Source organism: Pan troglodytes, chromosome 15 (assembly GCF_028858775.2).
Source record: "Pan troglodytes isolate AG18354 chromosome 15, NHGRI_mPanTro3-v2.0_pri, whole genome shotgun sequence".
Lineage (NCBI taxonomy): Eukaryota > Metazoa > Chordata > Mammalia > Primates > Hominidae > Pan > Pan troglodytes.
The window spans coordinates 57,912,185-57,940,141 of record NC_072413.2 but is presented as its reverse complement, the minus strand read 5'-3'; the positions used below and the strand labels follow the sequence as shown (position 1 = coordinate 57,940,141).

The 27,957-nt window shown below is 36.0% G+C and overlaps 1 protein-coding gene across 10 annotated transcripts in view; it reads right to left on the bottom strand.

The window, feature by feature from the left end:
• The window catches only part of LRRC9 (leucine rich repeat containing 9), a 145,352-nt gene extending 118,983 nt beyond the window's left edge, over positions 1–26,369 (bottom strand). For 2 of the 10 annotated variants that reach the window (XR_010151140.1, XM_016926931.4), the window contains exons 1-8: positions 25,809–26,060; positions 18,085–18,165; positions 17,590–17,808; positions 15,017–15,157; positions 14,394–14,457; positions 14,039–14,109; positions 7,479–7,661; positions 1,380–1,535 (exon numbers count right to left, since the gene is read on the bottom strand). Coding sequence is in view for 9 of the 10 variants with exons in the window: in XM_016926931.4 (XP_016782420.1) it covers positions 1,380–1,535; positions 7,479–7,661; positions 14,039–14,109; positions 14,394–14,457; positions 15,017–15,157; positions 17,590–17,808; positions 18,085–18,132 (882 nt within the window). In the remaining variant the exon portion in view is untranslated. Of the gene's footprint in view, positions 1–1,379; positions 1,536–7,478; positions 7,662–14,038; positions 14,110–14,393; positions 14,458–15,016; positions 15,158–17,589; positions 17,809–18,084; positions 18,166–20,684; positions 20,782–24,208; positions 24,293–25,808; positions 26,061–26,198 lie in introns of those variants that run through there. The other 8 variants (XM_063793484.1, XM_016926932.4, XM_063793483.1 and 5 more) reach the window with 8 other exon arrangements.
• Between the last annotated feature and the right edge of the window lie 1,588 nt (positions 26,370–27,957).

Here is a 27,957-nt window from a genome sequence, read left to right as displayed (position 1 = left end):
CAATTTTTAAATTATTAATAGTGCAATGATATATATAAATATTTATATATATCCTTTTATATACATATTTACAATAGAGTGCTAGAAGTAGATTTACTGGGTCAAAAACTCAGCATTTTTAGGCTGTTATACATATGACCAAAGTTACACTTCCATAAGTGGTATCTAGTGTGTCACATCCATCTTCACCAGCCTGAGTACTGTCATGTGTCATACTTTGACAGTTTATAGGTGAAACAGTTTCTTGTTATCTTAATTAACATTTGGAAATTAATCATCAAATTGAGTTCTTTCAAATGCTTATTAGTCATTTTTATTTCTACTCTTGTAAAATTCTAGTTTATGTACTTTGCTCAATTTTTCTATTTAGACATTTACCTTTTATTTTATTTTACATATGAGCACCTTTTTATACTAAGGATATTGACTCTTTGTCCATCATGTTTGTTGAAGACATTTTTTCAGATTTTCATTTGTTGTTTACATTTATTATTTTAAATACAAAAGCATTTCACTGGTTTTTAAAAAATCAAATCTACATTTTATTCCTTTGTGATTCCTAGTATTTCTTTCATTTAGCAGGCTGAGATCAGATAAATATATCCATCTATATATTTATTCTTCAATTTTTCATATTTTCATTTTTACATTTAATCCTTTTTTTTCCTACTGGTATTTACATTTGGTAAAGTGCAAATGAAGGAGCCAACTCTCCAGCTCCCAAATAGTTTGACTATTTTTGTAACACCATTTGTTGAATAATCCATTATTTCCTCATACTGAAAAAAATGCAGGAATTACTATATATACAAGATTCCGTTTTGAGTTAAATAATGCTTACTTTTTCAGGGTCTACTTTTAGTAAAAGAAATCCAATTTATTCTAAATAAAAATGCATATATACTACTAACATATAGCTTGATTTAAAGTTCCCACTTTGTTGTATACCTTAATGTTATTAGGAAAGGGTTTTTTTTTTTTTTTAGCACTTTAAACAAGAAAATGAATTTTGAGCACAGCCTACTGGCATCTAATAAAAACACAGCTGAATAAGTCTAATAATTTTTGTAACACTCTAAATCATATTGAAATACTCAGTTTTTTTAACAAAATTCATAATTTAATAAGCCTATACCTTTTTTGAATTGCAGATTTCTAAGCACAGAATGTAGCTTAGTTAAGTACCTGGAATCAAAACTTTTTTGGGGGCAAGCTTAACTTGAAATTCAGTAGTAATTACATATGTGTGTGTGTGTGAGTGTGTGTGTGTGTATATTATATATGTGTGTATATACATAATTTAAAAGATATTGCTTGCTATCTTATCTAACGGTTTTCTTAAGGTATGGCCACTGGAATTTTACATTATTAAATCTTACAGTTTTCTTCACAAAGCTGAATAATTTTACTCGTTCTTCTGGCAACTTTTGTAATTTGCATTTTCGATCATTCAGTTTTTCAAGGTCTTCTTTAAGATGCCTCTGAAGAGTTTTTATACGCATATTATAATACATTATTTTTTTCATTGCTGTGGTCTAAAAGTAAGAAAGAAAACAACAAAAAATTAGCTAAAACAAATTATAGGCAATTGTTAGTGGTATTATATAAATACAGTATGATCTATATAACAATTTAGATGATTTGCATGCTTAGTTACTAATAATGATGATAGCTGGAGTGACAATGGCTACACAGAGTTCTATATTTAAACTTAATACAAAATATAAAATTCCAAAGATTTCCTTTGTGAGGCATAAAGTGTGAGGCGTATTCACATTTATTTCCAGGATAACAACAAAAAGAGACTACAGATAAAATTGAACGTATAAACTAGTGTAGGTAATGAGGTAGTACAATTAGAGCAAACATATAACTCATTATTCCTATTTGATTAACTCAGGGAATAAAAGAAATTAATAAGAATTAAAAGCAAATATAACATTACTCAATTCGTTTTTTAAAAGCATGGCTAAGGAATATAATTTTTTTTCAAATGTATAAAAGAATGTTTGTTAGGCTGAGCAAATTACTAAATGTCTATCAAATCCATTTATCTTGCGTTCCTTAATAACAATGCATCATTCAGTTATTAATAAATTTATCATGATAAATTGATTAATTCCATAATTAAGAAATGCACCAGCTAAATGGTGTTTGAGAGTTATGTTAGTTAAAAAGAACTATCGGAGGAGACCATAAACAAATTTGAGGCATTATAAAAAATCTGACATGGTTTTGTTTACCTGAAATAATGAAAGCGAATAAGTTGGAAGGCTTTTACACTCTTACACATATATTTTCTACAGATGCAGTCTTTTCTTATGAAATTTACTTAGTATGGAGTGGATAATCAAGATCCTAATATAATTATCTGGCATAAAAGACAGAATAGGAACAAATACATAGTATGATGAGAGGCCAAAATAATCCTCTTTCCCCATGCATATTATGAAGTACTGCAACTGAAATCACCAAATTCCCCTGCCAGAAATAAAACAATTATAACAAAGAACAGTTAAGAAAAAAATTTGTTTTAGGATCATGATAAACTGATTAAGTATATCTGATAAAGAAAAGCTTAATTTCTGAAGTGCAACTGAGTTAAAAGAAAAAACCGTAACTTAAGAAATGGGAAATGGTGTTTCTTGATTTTTTTTTTTTTTTTTTTTTGCCTATTTGGAGACAATAGGAAATCCAATACAAAATTCTGTGGGTCAGTGACAGCTAAAAATAATTCTAATAAATTTTGAAAACTAAAACAACAGGATATCCACATACAGAAGAATGAAACTAGACCCCTGTCTCTCAACATATACAAAAATCAACTCAAAAAATGGACTTAAATGTAAAACTTGAAACCATAAAACTACTAGAAGAAAAGAGAGAAAATGCTTCAGGACGTTGATCTAGGCAAATATTTTATGACTAATACTTCAAAAGCATGGGCAACAAAAACATAAATAGACAAATGGGACTATATTAAACTGAAAAGCTTCTGCACAGCAAAAGGAAACAATCAACAGAGTGAAGAGACAACCTATGGAAGGGAGAAAATATTTGCAAACTACTCATCCAATAAGGGTCTCATATCCAGAATATACAACGAACTCAAACAACTCAACAGCAAAAAAACAAAATACAAAAACACCAACACATACGCACACACAAATGAAACACACACACACAAATAATCCAACCAAAAGGTGGGCAAAGGAACTGCATAGACATTTCTCAAATGATACCATACAAATGGCCAATGGGTATATGAAAAAATGCTCAACATCACTAACTAACCATCATGGAAATGCAAATAAAAATCACAATATAATCTCACCTAGTTAGAATGGCTATTATCAAAAAGACAGAAAAAAAAAAGAGAGAGAGATGCTGGCGAGGATGCAGAGCAAAGAGAACTCTTTTTTTTGAGACGGAGTCTCACTCTGTCACCCAGGCTGAAGTGCAGTGGTGTGATATCGGCTCACTGCAACTTCTGCCTTCTGGGTTCAAGTGATTCTCCTGCCTCAGCCTCCTGAGTAGCTGGTATTACAGGCACCTGCCACCACGCCTGGCTAATTTTTATTGTATTTTTAGTAGAGATGGGGTTTCACCATGTTGGCCAGGCTGGTTACAAACTGCTGACCTCAAGTGATCCGCCCACCTGGGCCCAGAAAACGGAACTCTCATATGCTGGTAGTAGAAATGTAAATTAGTACAGCCACTATGAAAAACAGGATGGCGTTTTCTCAAAAAATTAAAAGTAGAACTTCCATAGGATTCAGCAATCTCACTCCTGGGTATTTATCCAAAACAAAGGAAATCAGTGTATCAAAGGGATACCTGGACCCCCACGTTTACTGCAGCACTATTCACAATAGCTAAGATTTAGAATTAACCTAAATGCCATCAACAGGTGAATGGATAAAGAAAATGTAATATATATATATCACATTACACACACACATATGTGTATACACATGATGGAATACTGTTTAACCATAAAAAAGAATTAAATCCTGTCATTTGTGGCAACATGGTTGAGCCTGGAGGACATTATGTTAAGCGAAATAAGTCAAGCACAGAAAAATAAAGACTGCATGTTATCACTCACGTATGAGAACTAAAAACATTTTTTGAGCTCATGGAAGTAGAGAGTAGAATTGTAGCTATTGGAGGCTGTAGGCAAGGTAGTGGGGAGGAAAGAATGGGGAGAAAGGTTGGTTAAGGGTACAAAATTACAGCTAGATAGGAAGAATAAATTCTGGTGTTCTGTAGCACTGCAGGGTGAATATGGTTAACTATAATGTGTATATTTTCAAAAATCTGGAAGAAGGGATTTTGGATGTTCATGACAGAAAGAATAAATGTTTGAGGAGATGAATATGGTAATTACCCTTATTTGATCACTATACATTGTAAATGTGTATTGGAACACCATTGGGTATCCCATAGAATACATAGAATTATTGTGCATCAACTGTAAATAAAAGGGAAAAAATAACACAACAAGAGAACTTGGGATGGAGTTAATTTGGTCAGATAAAATACAGGATGCCAAATTAAATTTGAATTTCAGATAAACAACAAATAATGTTTTAATATACATAATACTTACTAAACTTACTTATACTTATTTAATTATCCCAAAACATCTTTATTATCTAAAATTTAATAGATATTTTATTATTAAATATCTATTAATAGGTTATCTAAAATTTAAATTTAACTTGGAATCCCCCTAGGTGGGATAAAAAAAAAGATTAAAACATACTAGTTTTATTTTAATTTTTTTGAATAAGCAATATATTCACATTTCAAAAACCAAAAAATTTGATTTATACAATGAAAAGTGTACTTCCCACTTATGTTTCCCATCTTCTCAGTTGCCCCATCTTCCACAAAAAACAAATGATTTTAGTGTCTACTATATCTTACCATAGTTTCAACTTTTTCTAATTTATTAAGAATGTACCTGTATCTTCATATAGAAACAAAAATTATGATATTTTACTATTTCTAAACTTTTTCAAAATCACTTATGTCATAAAAATAAATAAGAGTTATCAATAAGGGTTTTTTTTTGTCCTTGTTTGAGAGTATATAGTAAGATTTTGGGGAAAGAGGGAAGACTATTTTATAAACTGTAACTATATAGCAAATCTACTTTGTAGGCTGACCACATGCAACTTGCTTTTTGTATTTGGACTTTAAAAAACTAATGTCAAAGTCACGTTCAAAGACTTTGGTAGAATTCCACACCTGTTAAAACAAACTTTTAAGAAAAAGAAATTAGACTAATTATAATGCTAAATTCAGTTGCATGTTTGTACTAAGACAAAATTTGATCCCTTTGCATCTTAGGTGGCCAAAAAAGAATTCAAAGTCATAAACAGAATTATATTCAACTATAGTTTCATAGCACTTATTTTTATACTACTTAACAATTAAAATGGGCTTTTATGTACATTAACTCACTGGCTCCCCAAAACAACCCTGTACTGAAAAGCAGATACTATTTTCATCATCTTTGTTTCAGTTCAGAAAACTGAGCTCTTCAGTAGTGGCACATTCAGTTGGGGGCTTGAATCCAAGTCTTCTGATTTGAATCCATATGTTCTTCCCTCTGTCTTGCACTAACTCTTTGGTGGTCCTCCTGGTAGGTTCTGACTTTACCTGCCACTTGTAGTTTACACAAACTAGTTCACAGTCATAGGTGAAAATCTGAAGAATCAATAGCACTCTGTTCAAGAGTTTATCACAAAGAACTGCCACAATTTGTCTCATGCATAGTAGGGAAGAAAGCATTTTATAAATCTATATCAATCCATAAATTAAAAATACTTTGAATTTGAAAATCATTTTGGTCTGAATCAAAAGTTGGACTATAGTATATATCCTATTTGTGCCTTAAAAGGTAAAGGGAGGATAAATATTTTATGATAAGAAAATGAAATATAATGACTTAATTTAAGATGTCAGAAACTGTCTAACAATTCCTTTTTTTGTTCTTTATGCTACTCCTGACGTTTACAAGACTGAACCAAATGTATGAGAATCTCAGTCAGAATGAACCTGCCTCTCTTAGTTCTCCTTTTCAGTCTCCTCTGCAGGCTCCTTCTCTTCTACCCAACATTTAACACCCAAGTGACACACTTTCTCTTCTATACCATTCCCTCGGTGACTCATCCAGTCCACAGCTTTAAGTACCAACTTTCTGCTTTCAATTATCATATTTTAATTTATACCCCCAATCTAGGAAACTCTCCTACATAGTAGACTCATATATCCAACTACTTACTGAGCATGTCCCCTAGGATATTCAAAAAATTGTTCAAACTTTACATGCCTAAAGTTATCATGATTCTTCCTCCTAAACCTACACCTCCCATACTCTTCCTCATGTCGTCAAATAGCAACTTACTCTTTGAATTGCTCCTGCCAATATCTTGGAATTATTCTCTACTTCTTTCCTCTGTACTTAATATTCAATCCATCAGTAAACCCATATAGGTTCCATCTTGTAACTGCTACCAGAATCTGACTTCTTACCACTTTCTCTATGAACATGCATCGAACCATCCACATTGCTCGTCTAAGTTACTGGAATAATCTCCTAACTGGTCTCTCTGCTTTCAACTTTCCCCCTCTAACTCTCTATTCTTAATCCATTATTCAAAAGGATCCTTTTAAAACATAAGTCATCTTAGTCCCGCCTCCTCTGATCAGAATTTTCCAGTGGACCCCATCTTCCTCAAAGTAAAGACCAAAGTCCTTACAACAGTCTACAGTCTCACATAATCTGGCCTCTACCACTCCTGTCTTCATCTGTTACTTCTCTTCCCCTGATGTCCTCAGCTACTTAAACTTTCAGAGAATCACAAACCATCTTTAATTAGATTAAAATCTACCTAATCCTTGGTAGACTACCATAAACCATAGATATTTTCTAATTTTGATATGTAATATTCCAAAGGAGAAGTGGTTGTTACATTTCTGTTATTTAAGCTTTAATTTATATATATATGTATGTATATATGTATATATATGTGTGTATATATGTATATATGTGTGTATATATGTATATATGTGTATATATGTATATACGTATATATGTATATATGTATATATACACGCATATATGTGTGTATATATGTATATATGTATATATATGTATATATATATGGCACTAGTCTAATTATTTTTAACACTGATTTTTTTCAATTTCCTTCTTGTTTTGTATAGATTAGAAACATTATTATTCTATTATTTCACCTTCCAGTACTGTCATCAAAATTAAGATTCTAGTATTAATATTATTATTTATATACTTTTAAGTGTAATATCCAGTTCACTAGGGCAAAAGCAGACTTGGCAACAAGAACTGAACTGATAATCCTACCTACCGTATGTGGACATGGCCAGAAAGAAGCCGTTAACTAATAAAACTGAAATCACAGATGCCTGATTAGGGATGTACTTACATCTGCCAGTTCCTTGATTTGCTTTGCTGACACATCCAATGTGTCAAATCTTTGAAGGCAAGGCAAATGATATAATACATGTGTGGAATAATTACACAGAAGACAAACTGGATTGGTTTTATATTGAGGGTCATTCAGACATAAATCCTTTAAGCAAGGCAGCCTGGTTAAGTTCGTGAGTTCCTAAAATGCCAGCAAAGATAATGTTCAGTTAATTGTGACTGTCATTTCTAAAGGCAGTATTTGAACACCTAAGATCAGCCATAGTCTAATGCATTCTAATTATGCGCTTAAATACATTAAAGTGATTTAGATGCCTAAAATGTTTCTCTCTATTGAAAAACAAGCTAAATTCCTGAAGAAAATATCAACAATAATTAAACAACATGCTACACCACTATGCCTTTTAAATATTTACTAAATCATGTATTCCAGCTGGAACCTTGAAGCCAGTGATGTGAGCACATTTATTCATTAATACGTTGCTTCCCCTACACAGCCCCTCTTGCTAATTGCCCCCAGGATACCTGTAGGTCTCTGCTTTCTTCACCCCTATTTCCTGTACTTATCACCTAGAAACACTCCTCTTCATCCTCGCTGCCTCCAGATCTGCTCTACTCATTAAAGGCTATGGGATCCCCTGTTCATTACAGTCACCATGGAATTCCTGATTTTTGGTTTTTTTGTTTGTTTTGTTTTTTCCATAAACACCTGTTTTACCTATTATGGTCAACTAAAGCCTAACTTTCTTTTGAGGGCCTCAGTTTTCTCACGACCTATGGATGAGGAGGGATTGATATGCACTCTCAGTCCAATGTTTCTCCTTAACATATTTTTTCCTGATGTTTAAGTCATTGTTTATACTTTCCTTTATTTGTCATCTGGCTCTTGATTAACTCTTCAGTCTTGCCTCTTCCTGTTTAAACCCTAATATTTTATGATTTAGCCATATTGAACCAATTGAAGTTTTGGAATGTGCCAAGCCCTATCTTGTCCTTAGACCTTTACTCATGCTGCTCCTTTTGAGTGGCCTGAACTTCACCCCAATTTCACCTTTTAATCTGTCAGAGCCCAACCCAGTGTCATATTCCCTGGGAGCCTTGTTTCATCCCCCAGCGTTAGGATAGATGTTCCTCCTATGAGCTCTTTTAGCCACTGAGCTTAGTTTTGGTATGGATTTTATTATACCCTATTGCCAAATGCTTGTGTCTATAAGCCAAGGGTCTATATGGGCTTTGGTCTCCAGTCTACAAACAAAGAATGTTATTTACATTTTTTAAGTATTCAAAAAAAAACAAAGAAGAATATGCAGTAGAGGCTACATGTGGCCCACAAAGCCTGAAATATTTTCTATTTGGCTTTTTTTTTTTTTTTTTTTTTTTACAGAAAACATTTGCTAACCCTGTGATAAACTTGTGAAGAACAAGGTTTGTGTCTTGTTTAACATTGTATTCTCAACACTCAGCACTTAGAACACAGCAGGCACTAAATAAATATGTAAAGTAAATTAATTATTACTTTCAACCAACTTCGAGGATATCCTCATACCTTTCTCATTACCAGGATGGTGCCTGAGGTAAGAGGGTACTGTGGTGGGGTCAAACTTGAAAGGATGCAATGCTAGCTAGAAAAATCAGAATCAGAGTTAAGGGAAATCCAAAGGAAGAACTAGGAAGCATTAGGTCTAAAGCTATAGTAAAAATGGAATGGAAAAGAGAATAGTGAAGTCAGGTTGCTGGAAGCAAGAGTAATACAGGTTGAGGCAATTAATGTATTTCCAAACTCTCTCTGGACAAGTGAGAATGTGGCTCACTGGTCTGACCTGAGGCTTGGGCTGAGCCTATGCGGGGAGGAGGACTAAGCAGAGTTGCTCTAAAAGGAAGATTTATGGACAGAGCTGTGCAGAGAATTATTTGGTCAAATTCTGCAGGGGCAAGAAGGTAAACCACTTGATTACTGGGTTGCTATGTTTCCTTTGACCGTTAGTCTGAGCTAGCAGATGGTGGGTATAAACTCTGAAGTCCTACACAGAAATCCCCCAACTACATTCCAAATTCAGGTGACACTGGAGTTTACAAAGGCACAAAATCTCACTGAAAATTAGTGCTCTGGTGCCTGGTATGGTTGGAAGGTGGGCACAGAATTGATTCAATCACCACCATGATAAGATAGTTATCTACTTAGGGTAGGAGGAAAGGTTAGAGATAAAAATCTAAGATAATAGTGTTCCAGGAATATTTTTAATATGAAGATAGTAAAACTTCCTGTGAATCACGTTCAATGTTTTTATGATAGTCATAATGCCATAAAAAGCCTTTTTAAATATTATGCCACACAATGAATTTTTATAATAATCCTGCTATCATCATTTTTAAAATGAAGATACTGAAATACAGCAGTTCAATGTAATTAAAGTAATGGTAATAAAATAATAAAAACAATGGATCTGTTGAGTCCTTACTATGTGCTGGTCACTATTTAGGTACTTTACATTGTTATTTCACCAAAACTTCATGTTCCACCGTATTATGCTGCCTCTAGTATGAGGCAGAGCAAGACCTGAGAGGTCTTTCTGTCTATGCAGCCATGGCTTATAACCACCATAAGGGTGCCATGGCTAGCCAGAGTAAGATAAACTTCCATATAGTTTCTTGGCAGGGCAATGCCTTATTTTCCCAGAATCTTGAACTAATCTTCTTCAGCCTTATGTCATAATTGCTTCCCTTGCTGTGATCAAGTCACACAGTATTTCTAGTTCCTAGAATCTGCCATACCCCTTTCAACCACCTTGAGCCTCCACACATGCTCTAACTTTTGCCTGGAAGGGTCTTTGCCTGGGCAACTCCTACTCACGTCTGATATCATTAGCTGCAACATTAGCTCCTCAAGGATGTCTTGTCCTGACATCCCAAACAAGGCTAGGTCTCCCTTTTATATGTTCCCACAGCACTCTGAATTTAATGTTCATAGCTCTCTCTGATCTCTTTTGCAATTTTAGCCTATTTTAAGTATAAAGCTTTATGCACATTTCACATTATTTTCTTGGAATAGATTACTAAAAGAGGGATTGATAGGTCAAAGGATAGAAGCCTTTTTAAAGGACTTGGTACACATTATCTAAATGCTTTCTAGAAAAGTTCTATCATTTTAATGATTACCAATGTCATATAAATGCCCATCTTATCCTAATCTTTCTAGCACAGAGTAACATGTTTATAAAATGTTGACTATATAAAATATTATCAATTTATTATCAATTACAATTATATCTTTTTTTTTTTTTTGAGACCTAGTCTCACTCTGTTACCCAGGCTGTAGTGCAGTGGTGCAATCTCAGCTCACTGCAACCTCCACCTCTCAGGTTCAAGCGATTCTCCTGCTTCAGCCTCCTGAGTAGGCTGGGATTACAGGCGCCCACCACCATGCCTGGCTATTTTTTTTTTTTTTTTTTTTTTAGTAGAAACAAGGTTTCACCATGTTGGCCAGGCTGGTCTCAAACTCCTGATCTCAAGTGATCCACCCGCCTTGGCCTCCCAAAGTGACAGGATTATAGGCGTGAGCCACCATGCCCGGCCTTATATCATGTTTTATTTTTCATTTTGTTCATTCTTAGTAGGATTGAAAATTATTTTATGAATCTACTAGTCATGTGGAGTTCAATTCTATGAATTATCTGCTCACTTATCCTTTATTCTACTGGGTATTTTAGATTATTTGTTTCTAATTGATTTAAAAGAGCTCTTTTAAAAGTAAGAATTATTTCAAAGGTTTTTTGTTGGTTTGTTTTAATTTTATGATGTGTTTACCAGCCTGATAATTAGAATTTCCATATAGTAAGTATGATTTAAAGATTTAGTGTAGTATCTTAAGCTGGCAGAACTAGAAGGGGAAAGATACACATGTGTGCACGTGCATGCGTGCACACACACAATCTTGTTATCTATCTTACTGCCTGTCCCTGTCACAACTGTTACCATCCTCTCAGTGTCTCTGGTTTCTATCATGGCTTCTTTTCCACATGTTTAATCTGATCCCTTATCTGATGGTCTCAATGTTGGTAGAGACAATTTGCCATGGCCCTAAGCATCGCTTCACACTCTTGCTTGTTATGCCAAGATTGTAAGGTATGACTGCTCTTTACCCATTTCTCAGTGTTGTGTGTACAGATCTTCACCTGGATGGCCCCACTGGTATTCTAAACTCAACATATCCAGAACCAGATACATTATCTTCCCCTCACCCCCACCAAACTAGCTATTTTTTTTCTGATTTGTGTATTTTTTGAGCTCTAAGAACTGTAATCACAGATTCATTTTGGACTCTCTAGTTCTTCACATTCTACTAGCTGTGAAATTCTGCAAATTCAACAACCATAATGTCTCTTGCATCTATTTCTTCCTCATCTTTCCTCCTCCTCCTCTTCTTTTTTTCTTTTTTTTTTCTGTTAACACTCCAATTCATAGTCTCATAATTTCTCATTTAGATTATTCCTGGAATCTCCTGACTGGGTTTTCTTCTTCTAGCTGTTCCAAATCAATAAACACTAACTCCAGATCACTATCCCTAAAGAACATTTCTGATCATATCACTTTCTTGCTCAAAAATTTTACAGCTCTCTGTTGTCTATAAAATACAGTCTATATTCGAGACCCAATTGACCTTTCTAGTGTTAACTTCCAATATTGCTATATATACTCTATACTCCAGTCAAATGACAATGCTGGTGTTATTCAAATATACCCCTTGATTTCTCACTTACCTGCCTTTGTACATATTGTTTTCCCCTTCTTAGAATGCCCACGCCCTGCTACCCAGAAGATCCTCCCACCAATGCTTGTTCAAATTCTGTTGACACTTCAAAGTTCTTATCAAATATTTCCTCTTGAATTTGACTAATACAATTTTGTTTACATTTCTTTTTAAGGGACTTAATCTGCCTCATTCTATAGCTTTTTGGTATTTTTATATTTTTGCCTGAGTAAAAGAATGCCTACTTTAATACTTATGAACTCAAAATTATTTCTATAGTAAATTTACCTATCTTTCTTCAGTATTTTCTAGAGGATGTGTTTGAATATGCACCTTCAATCTTACACTGTCAAAATTATAAATGCCACCTTTTAACCAACATTATATGTGATAAACATTAAGTCCCTTTATTTGGTTGTTTCTCTTTCATTCATGTTCTTGAAAAATGTTTATTGAGATTTACTACATGTCCAACACTGTGTTAAGGATTGTGGATACAGCAATGAAGAGAACAGGCAAAGTTCCTGTACTCAGAGAGCTGGTATTCTAGTAAGGGATGTGCCAAAAGGAAAAATGAAACAGTGGCACTGTGATAGGGAGTGCTGCAGGTTGGGGAGGTTGTGACGGTTTTCCTATTACACCTAAATTTGGAGGGAAAGGTGTCACTTAGAACACAATATTTTGAAAAAGACTTGAAATAAACGATGAAATGAGCCATGCAGGTATATGAGGAAAGAAAATTCCAGCAAGTGCAAAGGCCGTAAGATTACTGTGTGCTAGGTATATTCAGACCAGTTTGGCTGAAACTGGACAAGGGAGAGAGTGGTAGAAACTGTAGTCAAAGAGATAGGTAGGGGTGGTGGGGTGGCTAGATTAGGTAGTCTTATGGCCCCATTATATGAAATGTCTTCTACTCTGAAATAGATGAGAAGGCGACGGAGGGTTTTAAGCAGAAGGGTGATTTTTATCTGACAGATTTTTAAAGGTTCCATCAGGCTTCTGTGTGGAGAACAGATCTATAGTAGGGAAAGGACAAACACAGGAAAAATTGTTAGGAAGATTTTTTTCATTAATGCCGGTTAGAGATGATAGTGTCTTGAATCAGCTTGGTAGTGATGCAGGTGGTAAGAAGTGATCAGACTCTGGACATATTCTGAAGGTGCACCCAGTTGTACTTGCTGATGGATTGGATGAGGGTATGAAGGAATAAGAAGAGTCACAAATGACTGTAAGGATTTTGGCTTAAGTTACTGGAAGAATGGAGTCTCCATTTAGAGAGGTGAGGAAGACTGCAGGAGAAGGTCTGGTAGAGGAAAAATTAGTTTGCATTAAGATATGTGTACAGTTCTGGAGAGTTGTTAAGGAAAGTAAAGGTACTAGTTTAAAGGGTAGATAAAGGGTGTTTAAAGGGTAGATAAAGGGTATTTAAAGTCTTAAGGCATGATGAGATTATTTAGAGAATGAATGCAGACAGAAATGAGAAAAGATGTCAGTACTGACCAAGGGCAGTCCATATCTTAGATGCTAGGAGAGGATGAAAGAACAGAAACTGAAGAGATGTAGCCAGAAAGATTGGAAGAAAACTAAGAGAAAATGGTATCCTAAGAGCCAGGTAAATAGTTATTTGTTTGGTTTTAGTAGTGTCAGATCATTAAGGCCAATGTAGTCAGATGACTTTCAAATTTCCTGGAGCATCAGTCCAAAATAATGAACTTATTCCTTAATGGGGGACTTTTTAGTACAGTTTCTGCAACACAATGGTTCATGATTCAGGATGATAAATAAAAATTAATTATTCCACTTAAACATACCTTGAAAGAACATATTTGGTTACCAGAAAGGTTTAATCTTTCCAGTTGTTCATTGGAGTCAAGACATCGACCTTTAAAAAATAGATGAAAAGAATTCAATTATTTTACCTTCTGTTCATATTCTGTCATACTTCTGAGTTGTATGTAGCCATCGTTTCTTGCATATAAATAGACTAATGGTACCATTGTATAATTAGTAACCACTGATTAATGAGTAATATTTTCACAGGTTTCAATATGCTTTGCAAATGTCACAGAAAAAAGCCTAAAAGAAAAAAAATCTAAGCATGTGCTTTTTATATTGATAAAAAATGATTATAGCATTATCTCAGATTCCAAATGAAATAGTACATACCAATGCTATTTATTAGATTTCCAGCAAGGTTGAGATCTTTTAAATTCTTCAAAGTTTGCAAACCCTAAAAATTTAGACAACATATAATTTAGAACAGATAATTAAAATTAACATTTACAAATCATCTCTGATTAATCTGGTTAGTTCTGCAGGTGCTCTGAGCACAGGGTACTTTGTACTCCACAAGCACAGAAGGAAATGAGTGCCTCCAAGAAGCCACCTTTGTTCTCTATACTGGAACTCAGAATTATTGGAGGAGGGAACAGGAAGCGGAGTAGAGAGGAAAAAAGGAGGAGTAGGAGGAAAAAGAATACATCACACAGAGTATATTTATAATCGTAGGCAAGTTATGTAACTTATCTAAACCTCTTTTTATTTTTAAACCTTCAAAGAAAGAATAACAATGCCCTACCTCTTAGCCTTGTAAAGAGTAAAGAAAGTAATGTACACAATGCCCTCTGTACCTTATAAAATGCTATATACATGTTAGTTCTTTTTGACAACAATAATTGTACTAGTCATGAATAGTTTGGCCTTTAACCACAATATGATCTTGAACATTGTGGTTTAAACTCTCAGTAGTAACTGGCTTTACATATAGATAATTGAAATTATTATCTTACCTCAATATTTTTAATTGTATTGTGGTTCAGCCAAAGAACCTTCAATTTGATTAATTTGTCTAAATTTTCTATTTTGGAAATGTTATTAAAATATAAATATAGTTTTTCCAAATTTCTACATTCTTGAAGACCTTCAATTTTCTGTAAAAGAAAAGGAGACTGAATAATGTTAGTTTACGTTTTGCTATTAATCCTTCCAATGAAGTAGGTTTCTAAGTATATTTTCTTTTAAATATCATATTTTATTGCAAAATCAATATCCAGCAAAATGAACTGTTTTAAAAGAAAAAAATATATTCCATGTTTTCCACTTAAATACAACTATTTTCAATTTTGCATGTTCTCTTTAAATTTTGATCAACCCTATATCTATTTATATGTGGTTATAATTGTAATCATATATATCACATATCATATTTCTATATGGTTATGATTATAATCATATAGAAATGATTATGATCACGTGGTTATGATTATAACCATGTAAGCACTTTATAATCCTAATGCACACACAATTTTGTGGGACTCTTTAAATTAAGACTAAAATGTTTTCATAATCCTTCAAATTATATTTAATAATTATGAAATATTTCAAGTTTATAATAATTTTCTGAAAAATTACCTGATGTATGGCATATTTATGTTTCAAATTTTTAGTTATAAATAATGCTGCAACAAGTAGCTTCGTGCATATGGTTGTTTTCTGCTATTGAGTTAACTTTTCTAGGATAAAATCTTAGTGTAGGGACTTCTAAGACAAAACGTACGCCCTGTGCATTTCTGTGATGGCTCTTGATGTTTTGCAATATTTCTTTTCAAAATAGATGTCATAATTTCAACACAGCCAATAGTGTCTAAGTGGACCAATTTTATTACTACGTAGTACTGGTTATGATTTGATTACTAAAAAGTAGAATATGTTTATGTTTTAATCCCTTATTTCTGTTTTTCCTTTGCACAAATCAATTTATTTATTTATTTATTGAACTTTTATTTTAAGTTCAGGGGTGCATGTGCAGGTTTGTTATTTAGGTAAATTTCTGTCATGGGGGTTTGTTGTACAGATTACTTTATCACCCACGTATTAAGCATAGTACCCATTAGTTATTTTTCCTGATCCTTCTCCCACCCTCCACCTTCAGTAGGCCCCAGAGTCTGTCGTTCCCCTCTGTGTGTCCATGTGTTATCATCATTTAGCTCCCACTTCTAAATGAGAACAGGTGGTATTTGCTTTTCTGTTCCTGGGTTAGTTTGCTAAGGACAATGGCCTCCAGCTCCATCCATGTTCCTGCAAAGGACATTATCTTGTTCTTTTTTATGGCTGCATGGTATTCCATGGTGTATATGTACCACAGTTTCTTTATCCAGTCTACTACTGATGGGCATTTAGGTTGATTCCATGTCTTTGCTAGTGAATACTGCTGTAATGAACATACACGTGCATGTGTGTTTATGATAGAATGGTTTATATTACTTTGGGTATATACCCAGTAATGGAATTGCTGGGTTGAATGGTATTTCTGTTTTTAGGTCTTTGAGGAATCATCACACTGTTCTCCACAATGTTGAACTAATTCACACTTCCACCAACAGTGTATAAACATTCCTTTTTCTCCACAACTTTGCCAGCATCTGTTTTTTTTTTTGACTTTTTAATAGTAGCCATTCTGTCTTAGTGTGAGATAGTATCTCACTGTGATTTTGATTTGCATTTCTCTAATGATCAGTTATTTTAAACTTTTTTCTTATGCTTGTTAGCCACATGTATGTCTTCTTTTGCAAAGTGTCTGTTCATGTCCTTTGCCCACTTTTTAATGGGGTTGTTTGTTTTTTCCTTGTAAATTTGTTTAGGTTCCTTATAGATGCTGGGTATTAGACCTTTGTCAGAGCATAGTTTGCAAAAATTTTCTCCCATTCTGTAGATTGTCTGTTTACCCTGTTGATAGTTTCTTTTGCTCTGCAGAAGCTCTTTAGTTTAATTAGATCCCATTTGTCCATTTTTGCTTTTGTTGCAATTGCTTTTGGTGTCTTCGTCATGAAATCTTTGCCTGTTCTTATGTCCAGAATGATATTGCCTAGGTGGTGTTCCAGGGTTTTTATATTGGGTTTTACATTTAAGTCCTTAATTCATCTTGAGTTTAATTTTGTATATGGTATAAGGAAGAGGTACAGTTTCAATCTTCTGTATATGGCTATCCAGTTATCCCAGCACCATATATTGAATAGATGGTCCTTTCCCCATTGCTTGTTTTTGTCATCTTTGTCGAAGATCAGATAGTTGTAGGTGTGTGGCCTTATTTCTGGGTTCTTTATTCTGTTCCATTGGTCTGTGTGTCTGTTTTGTAACAGTAACATGCTGTTTTGATTTGATTTGCTTTGATTACTAAAAAGTAGAATATGTTTATGTTCTAATTCCTTATTTTTATTTTTTCCTTTGTACAAATCAATTTCTAGCCTTTGTTCATTTATCTGTCTTAACCCATGCCTTATGCATATATTTCAATGAATTATTTTTCTAAAGCCAAATAATTCAGAATAAAATACTCCATGTGAGGTTTTATGTTTACACTTACCTCTATGCAGCACTCAGCAATCCAAAGTTCTTTAAGTTGTAAACAAGGCTCTAACCCTGAAATTTCTTTTATATCTTGAGCAACAATGGTAAGACTCGTTAAATTAGGAAATAATGATAATCCAACTATACGAGGATACCCTAAGAAAAACATCTCCAACTTTGATGTATCTGATCCTTCTTGTCCAACCATCTCATAAGATAAGCCATTGCACAAACACTGTTTTAAAGGAAAGAAATTTGGTCATTACCTATTTTAAATAATTAAAAGATGACTTTTACCATTAGAAATTATAAATTGTTAACTGCACTGATGCCATTTTTGTAATCTCACAAGAGAGAAAGTTATATCACATATATGATTATTCTCTGCTTCCAAAAGTCACTAGGTAGAGGAAATGACTAAGTAACCCTTCCAGCTCTAGAAAGGAGCATAAAAACTTTCCATTTTATATTACTGCAAATGTTATTTAAAAGAAATTTGACTTTGACTCACCAGTTCTTTAATTATTTCTTCTTGGTTTAGGTTTTCACTTTCAATCATCTTCCATTAAAAACAGTGATAATAATATTATAACTGTTAAGGAAAATGAAAAAATGAAATAAATATTAAAGTCATTGTCATTCCAAGTTGAAATAGACCTTAAAGCTACTGAGGTTGAACCACCCAACTGTAGTTTGAAATCTTCACATAGTATATTACCAAGTATCTGTATAAACTCTGAGGGAGTTTTCTGTTAGGAGGTTATTTTTTATTTTAATTTTAAATCTCTCTCTCCATAATTCCTTCCCTTTTGTTGTCAGTATACCTCCTGGGTATAACTTTTTTTCCACACGATGAGCCTTCAATACTTGAAGAAAATGGTCATCTCTCATCTACACTCTTATCTTACTCCCAGTTCAAGTTGTTAGTTCTCTCACTATATACTCATGTTTCTCTCCTTTGAACAGGCTCTGGTTGTCCTTTGTATTACACTGCGGTGTCTAAACGTGAACACAGTTCTCTAAGTATACTTAGACTGCAAAGAGAAGAATCCTTAGGGCTTAGCAACATTTTTGGCATAGTAATAAGTGTTTATTAAAATAAATACTCCAACTTCTCCTTCATTCTAGAGAATATGAACCAACTAATACTTCAGTTGGATGAAACTTAATCCAACTTTCATAATTTGTAATATTTTCTGTATATTATTCCAGATACATACTATCTAAAAAATATAAGAATCCTGCCTTTAATATAATGAACTGACAAAGCGAGATTTAGAAAATGGTATACAGTATAATCCCTTTCTTTACAATAACAACTCCCCCATAGGCATGTGTGTATACATGTGTATATATGTAAATGCATGTATAGGTATAATTATTGTCAGGAGAAAATATGGAAAGATATATACTAAGTTGTTAATATGAGTTTCCTTAGAGGCAGGTGAAAGCCTTTGTGGCCAGAACACAAATGTAAAGCTGGATGGGAGAGATCTAGGCAAAAATGGAAAAGAAAAAATGATACTTTTAAAAAAGCATGTTTAGAATTGCCTAGTATGAATGTATAGACATTTATTTATTATTTCTACTATGGGTACACATTTTGACTGTTTCCAGTTGGGGGTTAAATAGTGCTTCTCTGAACATTTTGTCATACAGGTCATAGCTACAAATTTCTTTGGGGTTTCTACCTAAAAGTGGAATGAGAAAGAAACAACTACTGTTATTTGCAACATAAGTGAGTTTCACGTAAACAAATGTTGAACAAAAGAAGAGACACACAATGAGTAATACTCATAATGAGTATGACTCAATTCATGTAAGATTTTAAAACAAACTGTAGTATTAGAAGTTAGGATATTGGTTACCTTTCAGGGAAGAGCAACTAAGAGGAGGCAAAAAGAGGGGCTTATAGAGTGTTCATAACAATGTATTTTTTGATCTAGGTGCTGGTTATGTTCAATTTGAAAATAAAATTAGATACCTATGATGTGTGTGATTTCTGGATGTATGCTATACTTCAATGAAATTCTACTTAAATTTTTATTTTAAAGGCATTTATATGCTCATTTTTATTCATTTATGCAAAATTATGTACATGTGCTGGTATATACATAAATTAAAATGTTAAGAAAAAAGATGATGATTTGAGTCCATGTATTTACCTATCTTCCCTCCCCAAATCCCACTAGAATGACTACAGAAATATGAAAACAAGAAAAGAATATAGCAGTGCTACAAAAAGAGCAATGATTGCCAGAAATATTGAGAAAAGTGTTTAAATATGACACAGACAACATCAGATTGAGAAAAAAGCCCATTAACACAAACCAGAGTCTGTTCTCACATTGCTAATAAACACATGCCCGAGACTGGGTAATTTATAAAGGAAAGAGGTTTAATTGACTCACAGTTTCACATGGCTGGGAAGGCCTCAGGAAACTTATAATTACAGCAGAAGGGGAAGCCAACCAACCTTCTTCACATGGCAGCAAGAGACAGAATGAGAGCTGAGTGAAGGGGGAAGCCCCTTGTAGAATCATCAGATCTTGTGAGAATTCACTATCACAAGAACACACGGGGGAAACTGCCCCCATGATTCAATTATGTCCACCTAGTCTCGCCCTTGAAATGTGGGGATTATTACAATTCAAGATGAAATTTTGGGTGGGGGCACAGCCAAACCATATTACAGACCAAAATTCAAGGTACCAGGGAAAGAAGTTTCACCAAACAATTCTAAAAAATCTTCAAATTGAGAGAAGCAGTGGTTGGGAAGGGGTAGCTGTGTATTGTATATAAGGGACCAAATCAAAGGAGTTTGAGAAATGCACCAGAAAATTGCACACAGTCTGTATTTGTACTCATGCTTTGTAAATTGAGGACATTGCCCTACCATGCTGAATGCTATGGTTTGAATGTGTCCCCTTCAAACTTCAGGTGTTGCCAATATGATAGTATTAAGAGGTGGGCCTTTAAGAGGTAATTTGGTTATGAGGGCTCCTCCCCTTCCAAATGGCATTAGCTGCCCATTAGCTGTGCATTTAAAGGGCTTGATGGAGAAAGTTCATCCCTTTTTTGCCCTTCTGACTTGGCCATGTGAGTACATACTGTTCCTTCTCTCCAGAGGAGGCAGACTTCAAGGCATCATCGTGGAAGCAGACACCAGATGCTGATGCCTTGATCTCAGACTTCCTAGCCTCTAGACCTGTGAGAAATACATTTCTGTTGTTTTTAAATTGTCCAGTTTCAGGCATTTTATTATAGCAGCACAAAATGGACGAAGACACTGAGTCAAGAAGGAGGGATGGGACCCAAGCTAGCACCACAAAGAAAAATACAGCCAGCAAATTATCCTAATACATTGGACTCTTTGTTCATTCATTGACTCATTGTTAATATTCATATTGAAGGCATAAGACAGAACCCCAGACAGAGAATGACAGGGGTGGGAGGAAAAAGAAGATCAGGACCTTATCAGATGATAAGGTGGAATCTGGGCAAAGAAATGAAGGATATAAGGGAGTGTGAGTGTGAGCCATGCGGGAATCTGGAGAAAATGCATACAGGCAAAGGAAACAGCAAATGGAAAAAAAAAAAAAAAAGCTGGGATGGGGGGCAGTGAGAGTATACTTGGCATATTTGCAGAATAGCAAGGAAAATTATGTGCCTGGAGTACACTGAGAGAAATAAATAATGGTAGGATGTGAGGTCAGAGAGGTATTTCAGGGCCAAATCATGTGCTATCTTGTAGAACTCTGTGAGGATTTTGTATTTTATTATGGTAAGATGAAAAGCTATATGAGGATTTGAGTTGAAGAGTAACAAGAACTGTCATAAGTATTGAAAAAGATCACTCTGGTTACTGTATTTAAAATGGATTGTAGGGTTTGGAGCGAAAGCAGGGAGACTAGTTAATGGGCAGTTGTAATAATGTAAGTGGGAGAGGATGGTGATTGGAGTAGGGTGGTGGTAGAGGCAGTGGTGACAGTGGTTAGATGATGGGTCTATATTGAAGGAAATGCCGTGCATTCCTTCCCTGCTTCCCATTGGCAATTTCATCTTTACTCCATTCTTGGACAACCTCAGGATATTACAGCATAGGCTGCAAGAGAAGCCAGTCAAGAAAGCAACCTGAAAGAATTTGGAAGCTCCATCAAAGGCCCATACATAGATGCAGGCCATAGTCTTACCTCTCCAGATTTATTTGAATAGTGCACCAAGCTTAAAAAGTGTTTTGCAGCACCTCTACTCGTGGAAAGAGAAACCCTTATATACTGGATTAAAGTCTGTGATTACCAAAGGATAGCCTAGCTGGCCACCACCACACAAAGGACAAACGCTTCCCTTCAAAGCTCCAAATTCACCAAATGGTGTTCTAAGTTATCTTGCCTTTGTCCAAGATAACTATTGTAGAAGGAATTAAATCATTCTCTTTGTTATATTCTAATGATCACATACACTGGGGCCTAATTTTGGACTTTCTAATCTGTGTTTTTCATTAGCTCTGACTATTCCTGCACGAGTGTCTGTTTTTTGTTGTTGTTATTGTTGTTTTAAGACGGAGTCTTGCTCTGTCGCCCAGGCTGGAGTACAGTGCAGTGGCGCGATCTCAGCTCACTGCAAGCTCCACCTCCCGGGTTCACGCCATACTCCTGCCTCAGCCTTCAGAGTCGCTGGAACTATAGGCGCCTGCCACCATGCCCGGCTAATTTTTTTGTATTTTTAGTAGAGACGGGGTTTCACCGTGTTAGCCAGGATGGTCTTGATCTCCAGACCTCGTGATCCACCCACCTCGGCTTCCCAGAGTGCTGGGAGGCGTGAGCCTACAGGCGTGAGCCACCTCGCCTGGCTGTATCTGTTTTAATTACTGTGATTTATATTTTAAATTCCCACCTCATGTTCTTTTTTGGCAGTTTCCTGGATATTCTTCCATATTTATTTTTCCAAATAAAATTTATGATTATTTTGTATTTAGTTTAAAAAAATTCAGTTGGGATTTTGACTGAGGTTGCATTGTAAAGATTAATTTAGGGAGAACTTCCATATTACAGTTTTGAGTCATCCTCAAGAACAAGGGATAGCTCTCCATTTACTTGAGACTACTTTTCCTTGGAAGAAAAATATGCCTATTTGGGATACAAATCTTACCTCTCACTTCAACTTATTTTCTCTTCATAAATGCACTTATTTAGCAGAAAATCTTATTCTAATTCAACAGCTAATTAGAAAAATACAATTTAATTAAAAAACCCCAAATTCTATAAGTTGTATAACTATTTCTGAATCACAAGGATGCTAGGCCTTCCTGGTACTTACAAGTCTTGTATGTTTTCTCCAGTTACAAATGGACTCAAGGGTTCCAGATGAAGTTACTGAATTCATCAAGAGGTGAATGTCCTGTTGGCCAGCTTGTAACTACTCTCCTGCTCTTCGAAGCTCTTTCAGGGCTGGCCCATTTAAGAGGCTAAAGGTCATCTCTAGTTCCCCCACAAAACCAGAAGCCACCAGGAACTTCTATAGCTTTTACACCTCAAACTGCATATCTTGGATTAATCTTTCCACTTTGGATTGCTACTGGAAAATTTCACCTAACCAGCATGGAGCTGAAGTCACTACAAATGCATTGCCTCTAACTTCAGTTAGATCTTCAGCAACAAATGTTTTATATTTTCCTCAATTTCCTCTCCTAGGAGAGTGGGACTAGAGACTCGAGATTCATGACATTACTGTTCTAAACTTTCACCACTCTTTTCAAGGTCTCTCTCTCAGTAGATGATCTTGACCCCATTTTCACAGAGAACAGTGGTGCCATCAAATGTATGTTTCTTATTTCCCTCCTCTCAAAGACGTATTTTTCTTTCCCTTCTGACTCCTGTCTTAGTAGGTGTTCTTCCTTTTGTCCAAAACAAATCCCTTTTCCTATGTATTGATCCTATCCTTATCTGTCTCTTTCAGAATACTGCTGTCAAATTTTCCTCTTTCATTTATTGCCAAATTTCCTTGTCAACGGTTCTTTAATTTCTGTATATAAATATTAAGTCTTTCATATCTTAAAAAGTCTCTCCTATATTCTTCTATAAATAGCTGTTTTTAGATACCTTTATGGTAAACCTTTTAGATAATCATTAGCAACACATCACTACCTGCATTCAGTCCTGGATTCACTGCCATCTGGACTGAGAACACCTCAAGCCACTACAAGGTCAACAATAACCTTCTAATGGCCAAAGACAGCGGACATGTTTCGGTTCTCAACTTGACCTTGACATGGCATTTGACAATGCTGACAACTCTCTTCTTCACGTTTTCTTCTTTGGTTCAACTTTTCTCCTTGGCTTCTCTCTACTTGTTATTTCAAACTTACTTTGTGCTTTTCTTCTTTTCTTTTTTCTTTCTTATTTATTTATTTATTTATTTTTGAGACAGAATCTCACTATGTCGCCCAGGCTGGACTGCAGTGGCACAATCTGGGCTCACTCCAACCTCTGCCTCCCAGGTTCAAGTGATTCTTCTGCCTCAGCCTCCCAAGTAGCTGGCACTACAGGCGCGTGCCACCACACCCGGCTAATTTTTGTATTTTTAGTAGAGACAGGGTTTCACCATATTGGCCAGGCTAATCTCGAACTCCTGACCTTGTGATCCACCCGCCTCGGCTTCCCAAAATGCTGGGATTACAGGCATGAGCCACCGCGCCTGGCCTACTTTGTGCTTTTCAAACCAATTGTTTTCTTCATGGTGAAAAATCCTTATCTTCTTTTCTGTGCAAAAAAAAAAAAAAAAAAAAAAAATCCGACTGCCCACATGAAAAAGCTCCATCTGAATGTGCCACAGGCATCTCAAATTCAGTGTGTTCAAAATTGAACTCATTATATTTTCCAACCAGCCTCCTTCTCCTAATGTATGCCTTCTCTTGAAAAGTAACACCACCATTCTTCTATTGGTTGAGCTATTATCCTCAACCAATCTTTGACTCTATCCCCCTATTTTCATTCACTCATTAAATCCTTCTGCATATACCTCTTAAAGGTCTTACCACATTTTTTTTCCTCCTCCTCATTCCAATTGCCTCTGCGTTGGTTCAGGCCCTCATCACCTCCCCTTAACTGGATGTCCTCCCTGTAGTCCGTCTTCCCTCAAGTTCATCCTCTACACTACTGTGACAGCCTCCTGAAAGGTAAATCTGCTCATGCTTTACCCCTTTGGAAGGTATTAATGGTTTCCATGCTCTGACTCCTGCCTACCTCACATGCTCATCAACCACAACCTCTACAGAGGACCCTAGGTTCAGGCCACAACTATAGTTCTCTGGAACTGAATGGGATGTTTCTGTACTTTGGCATGGGCTGTTTCCTCTCCCTAAAATGTCCTTTTCCCTTGGCTGTATGGCATACTCCATACTTCCCTAAAGATTTAAATCAAAGATCTTCTCTTTGAAGACTTTCATTCTCTCTGGTAGTATTATAAGCATTCTCTTTCTTGTGATTCTGGTTAAGGCTTGCACATACTCTTTGTATAGCACTTGTCACACTGTAAAACAATGTTTACGGGCCTTTCTTCCCTACTAGGTTACATGTTCATTGAGGGCAGAAACTGTGAACCTATCAGAGGTTCACTGTCTGGCACATGCTAGTTGTTAAAAAAACTGTTTAATGGGTTAATTGTCATGCCACAGGCATATGGTATAATTTAAAGATATAATCGTTCTCCATGACCAGAGTATAATGATAGAGTAAAAAGGACCATGGTTTCTGTCTGCCGTGAGAGTTGGTTAGGATGTCATTCTGAGAAAACTTTTTTTTTTCTGCCCAGTAGAAGTCCTGTATGGGTCAAATTATTTCCTCGTTTGGGTATAAAAGGATCAGAATCCATCAGTTACCACTGATGGTCCAAATAAAACCCCTACACTCTCTAGATGAGCAGTGTCAGGTTTGGTTAGGGAGCACTTGGTTTTTCCAGCCCAGAATCTTAATTGGTGCAGTAAAGTCTGCATAGTTGGCTGTAGGCCACCCTCCCTTTCCTTCTCTTGAACTTTGTTCTGGTACCCTGACGGCCTCAGTAAAGCCACCTCACTGTCTTTCATCATTATCATCACCATTGCACCATTACGGAGTTCCCTTGACCTCAACTTTGCTTCACTGGCGTCTTCCCCTTGGTATGGCTTGGAAGGAAAAAGAGGGGATCAAAGACTCCCGGTGATGTACGCCCGAAGGCCACCAGGTGACGGATTCTGACCTTATCACAGAGAGAGGATGGATTCCGGGGCAATCCGATTCAAGTCCGAGTCCACTCCGATTTCCCAATCCCTGTCTTGCAGCAGCAGGTAGGAAACCCTTTCCCGCCCCAGGCCTGGTGTGTACAGACTGCCTGTGGCGGTTGCCTAGGTAACCTGATCTCCGCCTCCGGCGACCTCCGGGTGGGGAGGGGGAGAAAAGGGGCGGGGAGGGGGATAAAAGGGTGGGGGGGAAGCGGAGGCCGACCCGGGATTGCATCACGTGGTGGCGACCTCCAACCAATCAGCGGAAGCAGGGGTCCAACCGGAAGACCCCCGCTGGGGCTCCTGGGAAACGGCGGGAGCTTCTCCCTGGCAGGTTTTTCTGTACCTGCGCTTATCTTTTCACTTACCTTCACCAGTTCGCGGAACGTGACCGAAAGCAACACGTTATGGGCAAGGTGGTGGGGACTTATTCGTTGCCTCCTCCAGTCTCGCTCTCTCCCATTGATTATCTTTAGCTCTCGGGTCCTGGAAGCGCGGAGCCTCTGTGGCCTTGAGCCCCGAGGGCATGGCCCTGTGATGTCACAAGGTGGCGTGACAGCCAGGACGAACCCCGACCCCCAGCGCGGCATCCTTCCCGCGGCCAGCGACCACCGCCTCCCGGGAAGGTGGCTGACCACAGCCGCAAGCCGCTGCGCGCCCGGCAAGCCGAATGGAAGGACGGCGCGGGCAAACGAACGCCCAGTGAGGCCCAGAGAAGAGAGGGACCTTCCGAGGGTCTTCTAGTCGATCTCGGACAGGCTTTTGAGTGCCTTTTAAGCATTCCAAAATGTTCAGGAGACAACAGTAATTTACAAAATAGAGTAGAATTAAAAGGGGGGAAAGGGGAGACTTTTCAGAGTGGGCAGAGAGGCTGAGAAATGAACTTAGTAAAAGGCAAACCAAAGCAACCGCAGGTCTCGTGTCGTTCTCTGGATCTGCGCGGTCCAGCAGGGTGAGCCGCTACCCACAGACTCGCAGGGCCCATGATCGCTTGAAATGTGGCTTGTCCAAATTGACATGTGCTGTAAGGTACGCATTGTATTTTGAAGGCTTAGTATGAAAAAATAAACTCTTTCGTTATTAATCTTCATATTAAATGTTGAAATAATATTTTTGATACATTGGGTTAAATAAAAAATATTGTTAAAATTATTGTTTCTATTTTGAAAATGCGGCTGTTAGAAAAATTTTAAATTGCATGTATGACTTGAATTATGTTTCTTTTGGACTGTGCTCTCTTTTATGTGGTTCAGTCGGTTTGTGTAGAATAGTTGTGATGTTAATGCAAAATATTGTCTGTAGTGCTCCTTTCTGTCACCAGATGGCCACCTCATTAAATAGACTATAGTTTTGAACTGCTTTCCCAAGAAAAAGTTCAGATTTTAGGAATATTCTCATTTAACAATTGTCAACAATTTCAGCATATTTGCCTTTATTCAATTAACTTTGTCTGTAATATAGACCGTTTGTAAAGATACATAAACAGAAAAATTAACTGGTTTTCCCTCTACATTCTTATTTCACAGAAAATTGTTTCTATCTGTCATTAATAGATAATTAGAAATAAGCTAATTAAAGTTATTTGTGGCTTAGGGGTTTCAAACTAATGCCAGAAAAGTCAGATTCATAGTTTTTACTTTTACTATTATCTTCTCTGAAATGTAGTTGAACAAGGTGACCTGTCTTTGGGGAAGTTTTCTTCATAGAGTATAAAGACGAATTAGAACATAATAGTTGAGATTTCTACACTTTTAGACATAGAAATTTGAACAGAAACTAGTTCAGCGAATTATCTACACTAAGTTTCTTAATTTGAGGGGTCCAGCTCTGGGATGAAAGTATAAACATTATCAAAGTATATTTTTAGAAATCTATTGGGATTTTCCTGACCAGTGAAAGACTAGGAGAGAGCTAACAGTTTTCTTTACATGATATAAACAAATAATTTTAAGATTGTTATTATTCTAGGTAAAGCTCAAGGATCTGGCCGGTCAGCAACTGAGTCTGAGTTCTTGCATAGCTGTAGACTTAAGAACTATTGGTGACTTGCCAAAATAAAGCCTTTGTCCACAGGGTAAGTCTTAAAAGAATCGCCTTTTGTTCACATATTCGAAATGTTGTTTGAAG